This window comes from Drosophila navojoa, chromosome 2, assembly GCF_054131105.1.
Source record: "Drosophila navojoa isolate 15081-1374.11 chromosome 2, UAZ_NAV_1.0, whole genome shotgun sequence".
Lineage (NCBI taxonomy): Eukaryota > Metazoa > Arthropoda > Insecta > Diptera > Drosophilidae > Drosophila > Drosophila navojoa.
Genome location: NC_142890.1, coordinates 25,695,569 through 25,712,587, shown reverse-complemented (window position 1 = coordinate 25,712,587; position 17,019 = coordinate 25,695,569). Strand labels below are relative to the sequence as shown.

General features: G+C 38.9%; 2 protein-coding genes across 5 annotated transcripts in view; both read left to right on the top strand.

The window, feature by feature from the left end:
* The first annotated feature begins 1,360 nt into the window (after positions 1 to 1,360).
* Positions 1,361 to 8,805, top strand: LOC108660282 (glucose dehydrogenase [FAD, quinone]). Of its 3 annotated transcripts, none has more exons than XM_018113628.3 (4): positions 1,361 to 2,263; positions 6,501 to 7,722; positions 7,786 to 8,072; positions 8,137 to 8,804. In XM_018113628.3, exons 2-4 carry the CDS (start codon positions 6,525 to 6,527, stop codon positions 8,500 to 8,502), a joined length of 1,851 nt encoding a protein of 616 aa, XP_017969117.1. In that variant the 5' UTR covers positions 1,361 to 2,263; positions 6,501 to 6,524; the 3' UTR covers positions 8,503 to 8,804. The 3 variants fall into 3 exon arrangements, with proteins under 3 accessions (XP_017969117.1, XP_089121384.1, XP_089121383.1); XM_089265258.1 differs by lacking the exon at positions 1,361 to 2,263 and adding an exon at positions 2,415 to 2,434 and having other exon boundaries at positions 8,137 to 8,805; XM_089265257.1 differs by lacking the exon at positions 1,361 to 2,263 and adding an exon at positions 5,910 to 6,379 and having other exon boundaries at positions 8,137 to 8,805.
* Positions 8,806 to 9,748: 943 nt separating this feature from the next.
* The window catches only part of LOC108660302 (uncharacterized), a 66,678-nt gene continuing 59,407 nt past the window's right edge, over positions 9,749 to 17,019 (top strand). For both annotated transcript variants that reach the window (XM_089258016.1, XM_089258018.1), the window contains exon 1: positions 9,749 to 9,950. The gene's annotated coding sequence lies outside the window, so the exon portion shown is untranslated. The remainder of the gene's footprint in view (positions 9,951 to 17,019) is intronic.

The following is a 17,019-nucleotide window of genomic DNA, read 5'->3' as shown; positions in this document are numbered from 1 at the left end:
GACCAGACAAATAACCGTACTGACTTTACGTTGTCATCATAATCGGATTCTACTGTATGGTATATATACACCCACTAAAGGTTTGTCAAGTCATAAGAGAGTTCAAGAGCGTGGCAAAATTGAAACTTTAGTTGTGTATGTCCATTCGCAAATTGATTTAAAAACATAATAATATTGTGCAATGCTCGTAATGCTTCCCGTCTGGGTGTCCGTGTGTTTATCTGTCTTGATATATGAATATATATACATATACATATATTTATATACAGTCGAATCGCTAAATCGAAAATCGCGATACATAGATCCATAGAAAAAATGCGTTCTCGATAATTATCGATAATTTGAATTTCTGTGCAAATCGACCAAAAACTGATCCCATTGCCATTTCGAAGTATCGGGTCTCCACAGTATATATATGTATTATATATATGTATGCATAAGTTCATTTTTTTCTGGTAGGATCAATAGAGAAGTTGAAAATCGAAATACGCTATATATTATAGCATTTATTAGTGCTTCACTGAATGCTTAACATATATTTATGTATATATACAGGCCTAAGATGTGACTGTGTTCAACTGAATTTATTTTAATTTAGTTTAATAGTTTAATATTTCAATTCATATGTAATTATAGCTAACGATTCCCATATCAAATACACTCTTCAAAAATCTCTTAATATTTCTAAGACTGTTTAGTTGATTATTCGTTCCCTTTATATACATTTTGGGGAAGCCCTGTTATATATACGATTTGAATTTTGTGTCATTTGACATATTAATATTAAATTGACTGCGAATAAAATAACAAAAGTGCTTAATCATACTGCGCCTTAGGCGAATTAATTTAAATATACTATCACTTTTTGACACTTAAACACATTCGTTATTTATTGTTTAGCATATCTGTTTAAATTAGCAGGGCTTTGTTTCAGCTTTTGATCTATTAACAATTAATGCTTTCGAGTGCTATGAGTACGGCACTTTTCTGTACGTCTGTGTGTGTGAGTGTGTGTGTTTTTGCACTTGATTAAAATCAAACAGCAGTCAATTCAACAGTTGCCAAGTCATGCGAAATGAATATGCATAAAATCTGTGCAAATATCAACTATGAACGTTTAAACAAAAAGCGCGCGAGAGTCGGCTGAAATGCATTGGCGGCAATTTGTTTGGATTTAAAATAGAAAAACTATAGAAAAGAGATATTTATTTATACATATATATCGATATGTGTATGTGTATAAATGGGTAACTGAAGGTCGCTGGCGCCAAAAAATTGATTATGAAAGTCGCAACATCAGCAACGAAATGGCAAATCCCTCAACCTGAAGCCGAACCAAAGACGCACATATATATATGTATATATGATGTTTGGCCATTAATGAATAGCCGCACATTAATGCTTTACATATGCAAATGTCTCTGGCTGAGCTTTCAGTTTGTAATCGCTGTAACGTGAAGTCATCGCCAGTAAGCGCATAGATACAAGATAAACAGAGATAGCCGGCTCGCGAGAGGGAGAGAGAGAGAGGTAGTGGGACAGGGACTGCGTTGACATTGAACTCGAGCTGTCAACAGCAGCATCTGCTGCCGCGTCTTTAAATAGCGGAAGCACTATAGATCATAGTTATATTTATTCGCAAGCAATTGCTAATAGGCAAATGGTTGATTAGCGCATGCTTTGCCGCCAATGGATGTCGAGCATAATCGAGTGCTGTTAATCAAATGCCAGCCAGCCAGCCAGCCAGCCATGATATGCAAAACGAAAACATTTGGCTGTGACTAAAATCGAAATGTATGGCGTGTGATGAAACGGAGCAGAGGCTGACTGTGAGCCGCAAATCAAAATAAACTGAAATGAAATTTTTGCAAGTTCATGCGCTGAACTTGAAATACAAAGACGAGAGAGCTTAAGCTGTTTCGCCGAGCACAAACTAGTCCGGGCTACTTACTGGGCCACTGTCCAGCACCGGCGGCGTCTGGGTCTGGCTCTGCGTGCTGGAGCGAGCGTAGCGCGTCAAACTGACCGACTTAACCGACGGGCAGCTACCCGTCTTGATTCGTGCCGCATAGGCTTCGTCGTTGCAAGCGCCGGCAGCGGCGATTCATTTACCAAGCGGACAGCAGCGCGCGCGCATGCGCAGTAGCTGACGAGATCACCAATCGGCTAATCAAGAGGCGAAAATCTAAAATCTGAAACAAAGCAAGACATCGAGCACACCAAGCTCCAGTCAATCCGTTAAGGAGAGCAGCACGCCCATTGCGTAAGTGCACTCTGAATGCAGCAAGCATAGGCAAACGTGTTTAGAATTTCGCAACTAATGAACTGAATAATATGTGACACACACACACACACACACACACACACACACACACATACACACACACACACACACACACACACACCTATTTGGGGTCTGCTGAGCCGGATCTGTGTGAGTGAATTGCTGACTTTAACAGAAACTGCACTTGCTATAAATATGTGTGATATATGTATGTGTCTCTGGCAACTATATTGGCTAAGAATACCAAAAGCAGACAAAGTGCGAATAATAAAATAAATAGATTGTGAACTGTGCTTGCATTATAAATAAATATTTCTTTTAGAATAAAAATATATTGAACATAAAATTTGGAATTTCAAAAAACAAAAAACAATATAATTAATTTAAATAAATTTGCCTTTCATTTACAATAAACATATCACCAACATCAAAAATGTTTAGTGCTGCGTGTTTTATACAAGTGATTTATGCATTTCGCAAGAATATTTAAAATTCAAATTTAGCATACTCATAAATTTTTATTGCACAACAAAAAGTATTACAAATTGTTGACAAAAGATTTTCGTGTGATACATATTGAGTTTTTTTTTTAAATATTTTATAGCCACGTTCAAAATGAATTGTTTAACAAAATTTTGGTGTAAATTAAAAAAAAACCTTATTGAAGTGAGTTTCTATCTAAATTTCAGTTTGTAGATCAAACATGAATATTATTATAATTAACTAATTATTTTAATGGGTTTTATTACAAGTATTTCAAATCTGATTTTTTAGCTGCTTCAATGCAGCTTTCGCAATTAAAAGTGAACTTAATAAAGTCGTTATCAGTTTTAAAAATAGGTTCATCGCAGTTATATTTCCCTTGCCCAATCGGCATTGCCAACTTATTAAATAATTCCTGTAATATCAGATAATAGTTGTTCAACATTTATCTAAATCTAATTCAACTCTTTGAGCCATTCGTCACGCCAGCAACTTGTTAAACTTGGCTAATTGGATACAGTCCACAGGCCGAATCCATTGAGAGACACAAAATGCAAATGGATATGAATTGAAAGATTTTCTATGAAATATAAAATGTTCGTAAAGAGTTTTTATGACAGCCATTAATATTAAATGCAGCGGAACCAGTTTCATCTTTGTTTTGACACCATAGTCACTTGCTACAAGAGCTGCGAGAGCTGTGAAGAACATTAATGAGCGCATCGCCCTTCGATCGATTCCAGCCATGAAATTGACAGTTTTGTGGTTGGGCAGTTCTGTATGGGAGATCTCGTCCGCTGGCCGGTTATAAATGAGCGTTTCTTCAACGTCAGTGACAATGCGACCGAAGGCCATGCACGTAGAACCAATTGTGCGGGAACAAAGGCAGATAAATCGGTATCGTTACATTGACTGATTGCACAGATAAATCAATTAGCTGTAGGATGTATCTCCACTCTTTTATTGAGGTTAATTGAAATACCTTTTCTGTTTGTTTCTTGCTGTTGCTGTTGTTGTTGTTGCTATTATTTTTGCCTATTTGTGCAATTTTAAGCTTCGATAGACTTAAATGTTGGAGGCAAAAAACCCAAAAATATTGGCCATATAATTTGCATATAAAGTAATTTTGTGGAATCACAGCGCGCCCACTACATTGAGTGGCTCAGTTCAGATTGTGATGCTCTGCAAGCGAGAGTATTGCAATTATAGCAATCAATTGGTGACACGCTTAGAGAGGCATATCAAATAATTGGAGTGATTTAATTTGAGAAAGTTTGTTACTCACCTTTTTTTCTCAAATTGAAAAGTATTATTTTATATACATTTGCTCAATATTAGAGTACTATAATAGTTTTAATATATTTACTTATTTTTGTAATATTATAAATTACTTCTTGCTTATTTATATTTTACACAAGTGTGTGTTTTTTTAATATATGTATATTATATTTATTGATTTAATTTACATATATTTTTAATGCATACATATATTTTAATTCATAAATATGTTTTACATAAGTAAGTACAGCCATTTCCGTTTTGATTAATATTAACATAAAACAAAAATAACAAGTAAGAAAGCTCTAGTCGAGGCTGCTCGACTACGAGATCCCCTGAACCCTACAAGCAACTGATATTTCAAAAATAATTAGCAAACACACACGCACACACACACACACACACGCATACATACAAATACACGCACACACACACGCATACAAACAAACACACGCATACACACACTCACATATACAGGCGATTGCGCTTGGGTTGCGCTGCAGTGTTGGCAACATAATGAAAACTTATTTAATAATTTAATTTCTAGACGTACGATCGTAATGAAACTTTCAGAACGTAATCATAATGTTAAAATGTATGTGTATACCGAAGCTCAAGTCTCTAGTATTTGATATACGACTTTTACAAAGATGAGGGTGAGGGGGTGGATTTAGGTGTGGGGGGTAAATTTTAACAAAAACCGAAATTTTATAAAATTCATCTTAATATACATTTTAAATTTGGAGACTCTAGCTTGAAAGATGTAGGAGATATAATTATTTAAGTGATCTTCGATAAGGTTTTTTATCGATAAAAAAATATCGGAATGAGTTATCGTTTTTTAGTGATAAACTCGATCTGCGCGTGATATATACGGACATTTTAAAAAAAAGTTGAAGTCTCTAGCTCTTATATCTTCTGAAATCGACGCGTTCATACATACGGACGGACGGACGGACGGACGGACGGACGGACGGACGGACGGACGGACGGACGGACGGAGGGACGGACGGACGGACGGACGGACGGACGGACAGACAGACGGACAGGGCCAAATCGACTCAGCTTGTCGCCCCGATCAAGAATATATATACTTTGTGGGGTCTGCCACGCCTCCTTCTGCCTGTTACATACTTTTAACAAAACCATTATACCCTGATTTCCCATTTTCAATGGGTTCAGGGTATAAAAATATAATAAATTAATATTTATTATAGCCAAAATATATTTATATATATATAATTTAATTTGTTTACCTATTTAAATATAATTTGAATTTATAACCACATTTTCTCATGATTCAGGTTTAATTTATTTCTTCAATAGTCAATGGCTTCTACTAATGAATTTAATTAAAGTAAATACAATAATTTTTATTTCGGCATGCACATAATATATAAAATACAATATCAAACATTTACAGCTAATTTAATTCTTCTACTACAAAGTCAAGTTTCCATTCCAAGTTACTCAATTTACTCGGATGAGTTATTAAATTAGCAATTAATAAATAATATAAATTATTCTACGCATGCGATTATGCACAGCCTTCAGTTATATATTCAATTATATATTAATTATAGGTCGCATTCTTAAAGCCAATTCACAAATTAAACTAACTCCAAACAAAATTCGAATTCAGCTTTTTCTCATGCTAAAAGTTTCAGCATTTTGTACAAGAGTCACGTAAGGCAACATGAGTATATTTTCTTGAATAAATATTAGTAATCATTAAAACAAAAATTTAAATTAAATATTTCCAATATTTAATTATATATTAATTATGAGCCGCATTCCTTAAATCAAAGTCAGCTTTTTCTCATACTAAAAGTTTTAGCATTTGGTTAATATAATATAATATTCTTGATTAATTCAATTGGAGCGTATTGTGCAGTCGTTGCTCTTGTAGCTTCTGTGGTTATTTATTGATTTCTTACATTTTGTTTATGTTTCGTTTGGCTTTCATGAACATCCGCGAACGCGTTTATGGGTCAACGTCAACGGGCAAATGTATTTTTGCCCGGATTGCGCTCGAATTATTTTGTGAGTTTCGCTTTCGGCTCTCGCTTCTTCTTCTTCTTCTTCTACTTTGTCTGCTTGTTCAGTTTTTCAGCTTTTCTGTTTTGATCGGCAACCGGTTCAGTTGGCCACATGTTTGTTATTGTTTGGCTTTCTTGTTTCTTTTGTTTATTTATTTTTGCACACTTAAACTTTTATTGCTGCTGTTGCTGTTGTTGTTGTTGTTGTTGCTGTTGTGCATCGATGTAATCGGAAACTAGTTGAACTTGAGCTAAAAAAGGGGAATAATCAGCGGGTATCGGAGAATAGCCGTTGGTGCGTGAATTTTGTGATTTTTGGCCAGAATTCAAGTGAAATCGAAGGTCGTTCGCAATTTTCAAGCGAATGCTAATGTGTCGAGTATCTAGAACGTTACGCTAATTAGCATATCTTGCAGATACGTTTCCCGTTGCCGCCGAAGATGCGCCTGGCCTACGTGCTGATACTCTGCCTCTGCTGGGACTGGGACTGCGCTCGGGGCCAGCTGTTGGTGGATCTGGTGCGCGATTTCGAGACATCGCTGCTGAACACACGCATTCCGGACACCACGGCCTTCCGGCCGGAGTATGACTTCATCATTGTGGGCGCCGGGTCGGCGGGCTGTGTGCTGGCCAATCGACTGAGCGAGATTAAGACGGCGAGCGTGCTGCTGCTGGAGGCGGGCGACCAGGAGACCTTCATCAGCGACGTGCCCTTGACGGCGGCCCTCACCCAGACCACGCGCTACAACTGGGGCTACAAGGCGGATGCCACGCCCAACGCCTGCCGGGGCCTGCGCAACGGCGTCTGCAACTGGCCCAAGGGACGCGGCATCGGAGGCACCAGTCTGATCAACTTTATGCTGTATACGCGCGGCCACCGCCGGGACTACGACGGCTGGGCGGCGGCGAATAACACGGGCTGGTCGTACGAGGAGGTGTTGCCGTACTTCAAGAAGTCCGAGCGCATCGGCATCCCCGACCTGTACAAGTCGCCCTACCACGGGCGCAACGGACCGCTGGATGTGCAGTACACGGACTACCAGTCCCGCCAGCTGAAGGCCTTCCTCAAGTCGGGCCGCGAGCTGGGCTACGATATAACCGATACCAATGGCGAGAAGCTGCTGGGCTTTGCCCGAGCCCAGGCGACCATCCGCAATGGCAGACGCTGCAGCACCAGCAAAGCCTTCATCCAGCCCGTGGTGCAGCGGCGCAACCTTCACATCTCGATGAAGAGCTGGGTCACCAAGCTGCTCATCGACCCGGATACCAAGATGGCCGTGGGCGTGGAGTTTACCAAGAACCGCCAGCGACATGTGGTGCGTGCCAGCAAGGAGGTTATCCTGTCTGCAGGCGCCATAGCCAGTCCACAGCTGCTGCTGCTGTCCGGCGTGGGGCCACGTGCGCACTTGGAGGAGCACAACATACCTGTGCTGCAGGACCTGCCAGTGGGCTACAATCTGCAGGATCACATAACGCTCAATGGCCTGGTCTTCATGGTGAACGATTCCACAGTCAACGATGCACGGCTCCTCAATCCCACGGACATCTTTCGCTACATATTCTCCGGCCAGGGCCCCTATACGATTCCTGGCGGCGCCGAAGCCTTTGCCTTTGTGCGCACGCCCAGCTCCAGCTTTGGTAAGATATCCGATTATCCATCTGGTCTAGTCCCTACTTTAACTTTGATGTCAACCTTTTCAGCCAAGGACTATGCGGATATGGAGCTCGTCCTGGGCGCTGGCTCGCTCAGCGGCGATCGCTTTGGCACCCTGCGCGATTTGCTGGGCATCACTGATGAGTTCTATGAGAAAATGTACTCCGATATGCAGCACAAGGAGACCTTCGGCCTGGTGCCTGTGCTGCTGCGCCCCAAGAGCACTGGACGCATCTCCCTGCGCAGTCGCAATCCCTTCCACTGGCCGCGCATGGAGCCGAACTTTATGCAGCATCCGGATGATGTGCGCGCCATGATCGAGGGCATCGAAATGGTACGAACTACCCCTCATATAAATGTAGTCAAGTCTTCTCTCAACTCAGTTGACTCCTTTACAGATCCTGCAGATAGTGCGCACCAAGTCCATGCAGAAGATGGGCACGCGATTCCATGCGCGTCCCTTTCCGGGCTGCGAGCACCTGATCTTCGCCAGCAACGACTACTGGCGCTGCTGCCTGCGGCTGTACGGCTCCAGCTTGCAGCATCAGTCGGGCACCTGCAAGATGGGGCCGTCCACAGATGCCACGGCTGTCGTGGACCCGGAGCTGCGAGTCCACGGCATTCGCCACCTGCGCGTGGTAGACGCATCCATTATGCCGCACGTGCCGGCGGGCCACACGAACGCGATTGTTATCATGATTGCCGAGAAGGCGGCCGACATGATCAAGAATGCGTGGCGCATGAAAATCGTGCCGCCTCAATGATGAGCGAAGTCCGTTCCAGTAATTTATATTTATTGCTTAGCTTTCGTAGGAGTCATACGATGGGATGGTGAAAAGGTATTTTATGTGATAGGTTGTTGTTATCTTAAGTACTCAGTCAGCCAATTGATTTGGCCACAATTAACGAAATTCCAAAATCGATCTAGATTACGATTTAATTTAATAGAAATTTAACTATTCAAAATTCGCAACTTGCCTTAAAAAGTATTCTATATTTCATTATTGATTTTCATTTAATGATTTTTCAAATGTATTACAAATCACAAAATTAAATTCATATATTAATCTACGATCAATGATTTTTAAAATCATGGTCGCTTGTTAATATAGAAATAATTAAAAAACTGTATTACAAATCAAATTTCTTTTAAATATAAGCAAATATGTAGTCACAAATTTAAAATAAAGAATGTGCATATCAATTGTTTGTTTTATTTTTGAGAATATTAAAATAAATCGAAGACAAAAATTATTAAATCTAATTTAAAATAAAATATTAGTTAATAATATTCTGTTATGTTATTTCTTTTTTTTTTAATATAAAATTTCTCATAAATATCTTTGTTAAAAATATTTTTTTAAAAATATATTTAATATTTTTTGTATACAATTTCTAACTTACACAATTTTTAGAAATACAATTTTAAGTTATTTTTAATTGAATACACAATTTGAACTTACTCATAGCCCGCCAAAATGTGAGTGCAGGCTTTCTTTTCTTGATATATGTTTGTCTCGCTTTTAGTTCATTTAGACTGCGTAAAGCAATTGGCATATTGTGAATTGTGAACTGGTTCATATATGTCATAGCAATCAGCTTTGAAGCGTATGCAGTGTGATTAGTGACACTGTCGTACGCTAGGTGGCGCCACACAAATTAAATACAGTAGAACAATGTGCAAATATATTTGAAAATTTCAAATATTTTTAAAGATTTATGTTGGGATGTTAAGTGCAATAATTAGCGTATATACATATATTTTAGGAAGCTAACTTTATTAATATTGTAAATTTAATAAAGTATATATGGAATAATTAAAGAACCACTTAAAAAGGTTTAAAAACTTCTTATTCCCGTATATAAGCCAGCCCAAGTGTTAACTTTGTTTTGATTTGGCGGCATGTGCTTTGCGCAGACTCCGCAAATGTCAAACGGATTTGAAGCCGGCGTCGCTGTTTACGTCGCTGCCTGCGTCGACGTCGCTGGCTTTCATTTAACCGTTAGTCGAGTTCAGTTTTTTGGCGGCTTTCGTGTGAGGTGGAGCGCGACGTAAAGGCGTTAGGGACGCTCGCCAAACGCCATACGCTACGTGTCGTGAATATTACGTTAGTTATTAAAAAAATTAATATACACAGTTGCTATACAATTAAAGTGCGAGTCGTATAACTAAAATTAGACAAAATCAAAGTGAATCTGGGCTAAAGCGAAGGTGAATAATAATGAATAATAAATAAAATAATAACAAAAGCTCGACGTACACGTGGCCTGTTGTATGATCGTGTGTGTGTGTGTGAGTGTTTGTGGGCGTGTGCGTGGGTGTGGGTGTGGATGGATTGTTGTGTGCATGTGGCATGAAATGGAGCAAGAGAAAAAAGTTTATTACTCGAGGTCCCGCAGGGGGCTTTAATCAAGTAAAAGTAAAAGTAATAGCAATTTGGGTTTAGTCGACGCTATTATTGTTTTTGTTTTAGTGAAATTAACTATTTTTATTAACTCGCCCACACACGATATGCGCCGCAATACATATGCAGTCGGCTTAGCGTGGCATGTTAAGGATTTAGCTTGATGCAGCCCCTCGCTGGCAATTGCCTCAACGGATTGTGACCTCGTCTGGCGCTGGCGGTCGCGATTTTAGGGGTTCCTTAACCCAGCGTAATGTTTAACCTACATTGCCGGCTCTGGCTGTGGCTTTGGCTGCGGCACGTGGCGTATGCGCAATATTTTAATTAAATGTCGAAATAACTAGGATGGCAACAACTTGAAATTATGCTCGCCTGAAATAACTCAAGTATTTGCTGCTTGAATGTGAAAAACCCGAGCATTTTTCTAACGCCAGCGGACAGACTCGTCCCTGAGGCGCAACGAGTGCCCGACGCCAAGTGGCCGGGCTTAAAGCGGCCTACATTAATTATACGATTTAATCGCCACAAACGACAGACAAGTGAGTATTCGTATTCGTATCCTTGTTTTGTTGGCATTTGCCTATCGCCCCATAAATCAATAAGACATTTCGGTTATTACCCCGAACAAATAGCGCTCTGTTGTTCGCGTCATGAATAATGGGGCCACTTAATCACGGCGAGCGCTGACTGACTGCGACAGTGAATGTATTTAAATTCGAATGAAGCCTCTTAAGTGCACGCAGGACAATGCCATTGGGCCAGTTGAAGACATTCTATTGAGGAAATTATAGTTATTGATATATTAAGTTGAGAATATTGTAGACCTTTATGTGAAGAGATATCTTGAAAGTGTTTTCTGTTTTAGCTATTATTTATTTAGTGAAAGTTTTTGTTGAGACTGCTACACCCTCTGAAGAGAGTTGATATACCAAGCAATGTGGGTCAAGCTATGGGTACTTAATTGTTGAATAATTGATAACTCTACTCAAATTTACCAAATATGATATTTGAAAAACAAACTTTAAAGCCCCAAGTCTCTAGTATTCGAAGCAGGATTTTTACAACTCTGTTCGGAAGACGGGTTTTTACTCAAAGTCCCATTACTGACTCTCTGTATTCTGATATCTTTTGTCTTCTACATAAACTACATAAGCTAACCAGATAATAATGGAATGAGCTATCGGAATAATGAATAATAGACTCGTACTATCTATGATGCTTGACTCTACATTTAAATACTCGTGTTTCAAGCTTTTGTTGTTTATGAGATTGCTGCGCTTATATCGCCGAACAAGCAGAGATGGAAATATCGAATTAATTTATTGTAATAATCTAGAATATAAAGTTTACTGGGCCAGCTACGCATATTTTTTAATTTGTATATAAATTTTAACACAACTTTTATATTTAATTTCTTAATAGCCTTTTTAAGCCAATAAAAAATTGGGATATTGGGGTATAAATTTATGTAGGCAAAAGGACGCGTGGCAGACTCGATAAACCATATTTAGACTTTGGTGAATCCCGAATTCTTTCACATATCAAATTGAGATGCCTTTCACTTATAAATTTCATAAATAAATAACAATAAGCAATACATATATATAGAGATTTCTTGCATGTATGTATTTTTAATAGATTATTATAGTAAATGTCAGATCCAAGGCTGTGTTCATACAAGTGGAAATCCTGCTGGCGAACATGCATGTTGTTTTCCTTATCAATTTGTATTATTGAGTTAGTTAGTGCAAGCAAAATTGAGTTAATATGGTTTTATGTTGTTGGAGCATATCTTATGAGGGTGTTCTTTTGTTTCGGCAAGTAATTCATTCTTGGGCAATTACCATTTCAATCAAAATGCTAATTTCGGCCGTCAAATACCAAACGCCAGTTTGTCCGGTGTTTGCCGTTAGGCTGTCACTCTCGCGTCCTACCTGAGTGGTTACCTGGGCAGGCTCTTTGTTCCACACTCCTCGTCCCACGTCCCACGTCGCACGTCTCACGTCCATTGTGCGCTTTGGCATATTTAATTATCTGGCAATTCATCAGCGTGTTTTGTGTGTGCTTTGTCTTTAATTTGCAGCTACCCCAGCTGAAATAATGGCGCCCGCATGCGGAGGCACACAGTGCGAAAGTTTCTCTGTTGCGATAATAATAAAACTGTAATAAACAATAAAATATAAAAGCAAGAGCAGGGCGAGAGGCACGAAATATTGCCAAGTGAGGCAGTCGCAGTCACATAAATGGAATGACAATGAGAGAGGACACAGTTGCTGCCAAACAATACGCATGTGTGTGTGTGTGTGGGAGGCAAGGTGTATTGCACACACGGCCGACAGCCTGCGGACAGAGAAGTCCACTGTGGCTGGAATGGAGTGGAGGCGGCGGGGCGTGGCTCGGCCTCCCCTCCCCGAAAAGAGAGGGGAAAAAAAGGCCAAGGCAACTGAGGCGGTCACAAATGTTGCCACAAATGTCATGTGCTCGCATTGCAACCAAACTCGTCGCTGCCTGAGTTTTGAAGCACGCCACATTACGTATACGCCCCACATTATGCTAACCCCATGCCATGAGCGTTGCGTACACGTTAAGTTGCCACAGGAATATTACCAGCAGTCACGTAGGAAAGCAAATGCTGCCTCGCCGCTTTTAGTGTATGTGCGTGACTTACCATGTGTAACAGTGTGTACGTGTGTGTGTGAGTGTGTATGTGTGTGGGTCGCTTATCAGCCATCATAATAATTGTTGGGGCAATTCCCTGGCACTAAACTCACGCTACACGAATTCAGCGAGTTGGGACACACACAAATATCTCTATGTACATATGTGTGTGTGTTTGGGTGTGTGTGTGTGCAACAGTAAACACGCGACCATTTGGTCAGCCAGCCACATTAGCTGTGGCCAGTTGGAATGTTGCCCAAGGCGCTCAGTGCGAGGCATAATTACACACGCATTTGGTGGTCATAAAAAGAACATTTGTGCAGATGTATAATGCAAAGGGAGAGAGTGAGAGAGAGAGAGAGAGAGAAAAATGTGAGAAAAACTAAACAAAAACTTGCACAGTGAATGCACTCGACTGTGAGATACCCTGTAGACAGAGACAGTTTATATAACTTTTGCGAATTAAGAAACATTCCTACCTCAATTTATTATCATTTTTGGAAATCAAAAGTCAACTCTACAAGTCCTATATCTATTCTCTTCACATCGCTCTTTAGCTATTTCCTCCATTAGGCAGCATTTGCATTCATTTGCGGCTGCCACACTCATTTCTTTTTGGCAGGGTATACAGCAAATTATATGCAGCGTAGTGAAAGCTCAGCATTTGCGGGAGTAACAAATGAATTTAATGTGGCATTGTGCCTTAAAATTTTACTATCCGCCGTGGCATGTTCTACTCCAGTTTCATACTCTGCTGCGTGCAACGTTTTTATGAATAGTTGAGGCACTGAAGAAATATTAAAGGCAGCCGGGGCACAATTTCTGGGAAATTATAATTTTACGATGCTATTCACTTTATTTTGTTTTTCTTTTTAATATCAGTAAATTTTAATATTGCAGTAAAATAGAGTCTCTCAGCCACAAGAGTCGCCTGTAGGGAGCAGTCAGTGCATATTTTTTCGTGATTAAATATTCAATGTATTTTGCAGTAAAACTTAATTACATGAATTTGTATTTTTTTTTTTTTTTTTTTTTTTTGTATATATCTATGTATTTTAATATTTGTGTAGTTACAGTTTATTATTATTATTATTTAAGAGCAGATTCATATACAATTTTTTACCTCATTCAGAAAAGTGAAATGAGTATATGTCATTAGTACAATGTTCGTCTTGCTGTTTATGCGTCGGACCGTATAAATGCAATTTTTTTCTTTATTATAAATTGATATATTTTCATTTAAAATTGCTGGCAAATAAAAATATTGGAATATTTTTTTTTTTTTTTTTTTTTTTTTCATTTTGAATGCATTCTGAAGGTAAATTTAATTATATCTAAATATATATATATTCTCTATGCATCTTGAGGACATTTCCAAAATATCATATTATCTATATTTTCAATTCATTTTGATGGCAATTCATATATCTCTGTATTTTGAATGCATTTTGAAAGTAAATTTAAATAAATATACAGAGTTATCATTATTTTTAATACATTTTGAGAGCAATTGAAATAATTCTATATTTTCAAGGTCAAATTGAAATCTAACCGCCATTCACATATTTAACACTCGGACAAGTGCTTATTGTAAATCAATTGGGGCAGTGTTTAAGGGCTCTTGAGCCGTGCAAATTATGACAAACGATTGCTACTCGTAGGCCTAAGCTGTGGGCCGTTGTTTGCCCAGCATTGAGTACCTCGTCAAGGGCTCTTGGGCGGCGACTATTAAGAGCTGGGTCTGCAGTAATCAATAATGATTTATGCTTTAATACATATACTCATTGGTTATTTCAATTTTACACACTGCCTGCCTTTAAAATGAAATTCGTGTTGGCTGCCTTTGAACGGGTCCCTCTGCCTGTGTCCGTGTGTGTGCGTGTGTGCGTGTCACTAAACTAGGGCAGCCGGAGGAGAGTTGAATCCCTTTTGGTAAATATCTGCTGTGGCGTTATTTGCGCCTGCTTTTTAATGCACGCAACGGTAGCATTTTATGGCAAAGCCAACATCCTTTGACAGTCGACCGTCTCGCTCGCTCGCACTGTCTGTGCGGCTATTTAAACAGGCAACGAGCCCCACGGCGATCAAACAGTAGCCAGTAACAGAATAAAACTGAATCCATAGGAGAATTGCAGCTGGAAGTAGACTCGCCCGGGGCACTCTGGCAGAGCTGACGACTCGGATATGGCGACTGGTTTAAAGCGTAGTAAAGGCCAGAACGATGCCATTAAGTAACCCAGCAATGAACAATAAATGTGTGTTAAGCCGGGCAGTGCAGAGCTTTGCGACGTGGAGCAGCTTAAACATCCGCGCTCAAAAATATGGTTCAAAGACAATTTACTTAAACATATTTAATTGAAATTTAAGAATGTGATAGGAGTTCTGCAAGGTATTATAATAATCTCAATTGTAGTTTAATTAAATTTATTTATTTTTTATTATTATTTATTTATTTTTATTTATATCTATATATTTTTATTTTTATTTATTTTATTTTTTTTTTTAATTTTTATTTATTTATTTTCTTTATGTAGTCTCAGTTGCTCAGTTTATTAAATCTTTAAAATTTATGAAATGTTTGTTTTTTTTTTTTTTAATTTAAAGTTGAGATATAGTAGGTTAACGATTTTATTTTTAAGGATAGTTTAAATTATTATTTATTAAATGTAACTAATAATAAGTTATTTATTTTTATATTATATATTATCAAAGCAAAAGTTATTAATTCTTATTAATTACAATCTTCATTCTATTTATTTATCGAATCTTAAATCAAATACACAACTTGATCAGTATATTTACACCTACTCTATATATTTTTATTAAATAAACTCTGAGCTCCATTCCATAATTTTTCCCATCTGTTGAGTTCCTCCACTCAACACGCTTAGAGTGCATGGACATCGTCTTCAAAGAGCACAGGCTTCCGCACTCGCCCTCGCCCTCGCATATGATGGATTATCTTTCAGTGTCATGCTGGCCATAAACAATTCCATTAAACTGCTGACTGCTGGCTAAGCCCACGCAATCCCGCCAATCAAATTGAATCGCTCTGCCATGCTATTTAACAAGCAAACATGATCCATGTCCATGTCCATGTCCATATGGGGTCGACTACACCCGGCTCCTGTCGCTATGAAAACAAACGTCGCAGTGGCAATAATATTTGCAAGAGGCCAAATCAAATATGTATAAAGTAAACACGCCGCAGGCCCCACGATGGGGCCATGCCAGGCCATTCGATGCCATTCGGATGAGCGCGATGGTCACTCAATCAATTCTATGAAAATGTTTTCATTATACCCTCTATGCATGCGTACGCTGGCATTGGGTGGAGTTGAGCATAGTTGAAATAGAAGATCAATTTTGAGAGAAATACTTATTTCTTTATACACCAAGCTGAATCAGTTGAGCTATGCCTTGATTAGTCTCCTCAGGATATGAGTAGGAAAAGTAACTCTTTGATATTGTTGTTGTATGCCCAGGGTATGCACAAATCAATCACGTATGCCTATAAAATATTTCTATATTCTTTTTAGCTAGCTGCGGTTGCCATAGACTTCCTGCAGATTTAAATTTTACAGTGAATGCCATTAAATGAATCGATGATTTTGATGTGTCTATATGTCTATCGATGAGGCCATATATTTTATTATTATAAAATATGTATTCATTGCAAATTGCAGTCTGCGTTTTGAAAATCATAATAATAAGCTGTGCGGCTCATGGGTCGTATGGTTGATATTGTGGTTGCATTAATTATGGCCTCAAACAATTGGTTATCTGTAGACAATATTGAGATAATGAAGTATAATTATGGCAATCAAGGCTTTCAACTAGTTCGCTGACATTTCGACCACATTTGTCCAACTGCATTATAATTAATGTTGGAGCCATGCTCGTTGCCGAGCCTGAACATTCAGCCAACGTCTTCGGCAACTAACAAGGTATAATTAAATTCAACGCTCTTCTCTCTCCGCCACAATTCCATTTGCAAATTACCCACTAAGCAGACTAATGGCCTGACTAACTAACTGCCTGGCTGTCCTCTTCGCCGACTGGCACAGGAAACAGTATTCGGTTCCAGTGTTGACGGAAACGGAAGCCAGTCAACGCCACATACAACTGTTCTTGTCTCTGACTTTTGATTCCATTCCATTCTATTCTATTCTATTCTATTCTGTTTTCTGGCTGAAATTAAGTTTACCTTCTGTGCAT

Excerpts from the sequence above, each read along its gene's own strand:
- LOC108660282 (XM_089265258.1), top strand. The coding sequence starts at position 6,525 with ATGCGCCTGGCCTACGTGCTGATACTCTGCCTCTGCTGGGACTGGGAC. Across the intron at positions 7,723-7,785 it reads CACGCCCAGCTCCAGCTTTG|CCAAGGACTATGCGGATATG; the intron begins GTAAGATATCCG and ends CAACCTTTTCAG. Across the intron at positions 8,073-8,136 it reads TGATCGAGGGCATCGAAATG|ATCCTGCAGATAGTGCGCAC; the intron begins GTACGAACTACC and ends ACTCCTTTACAG.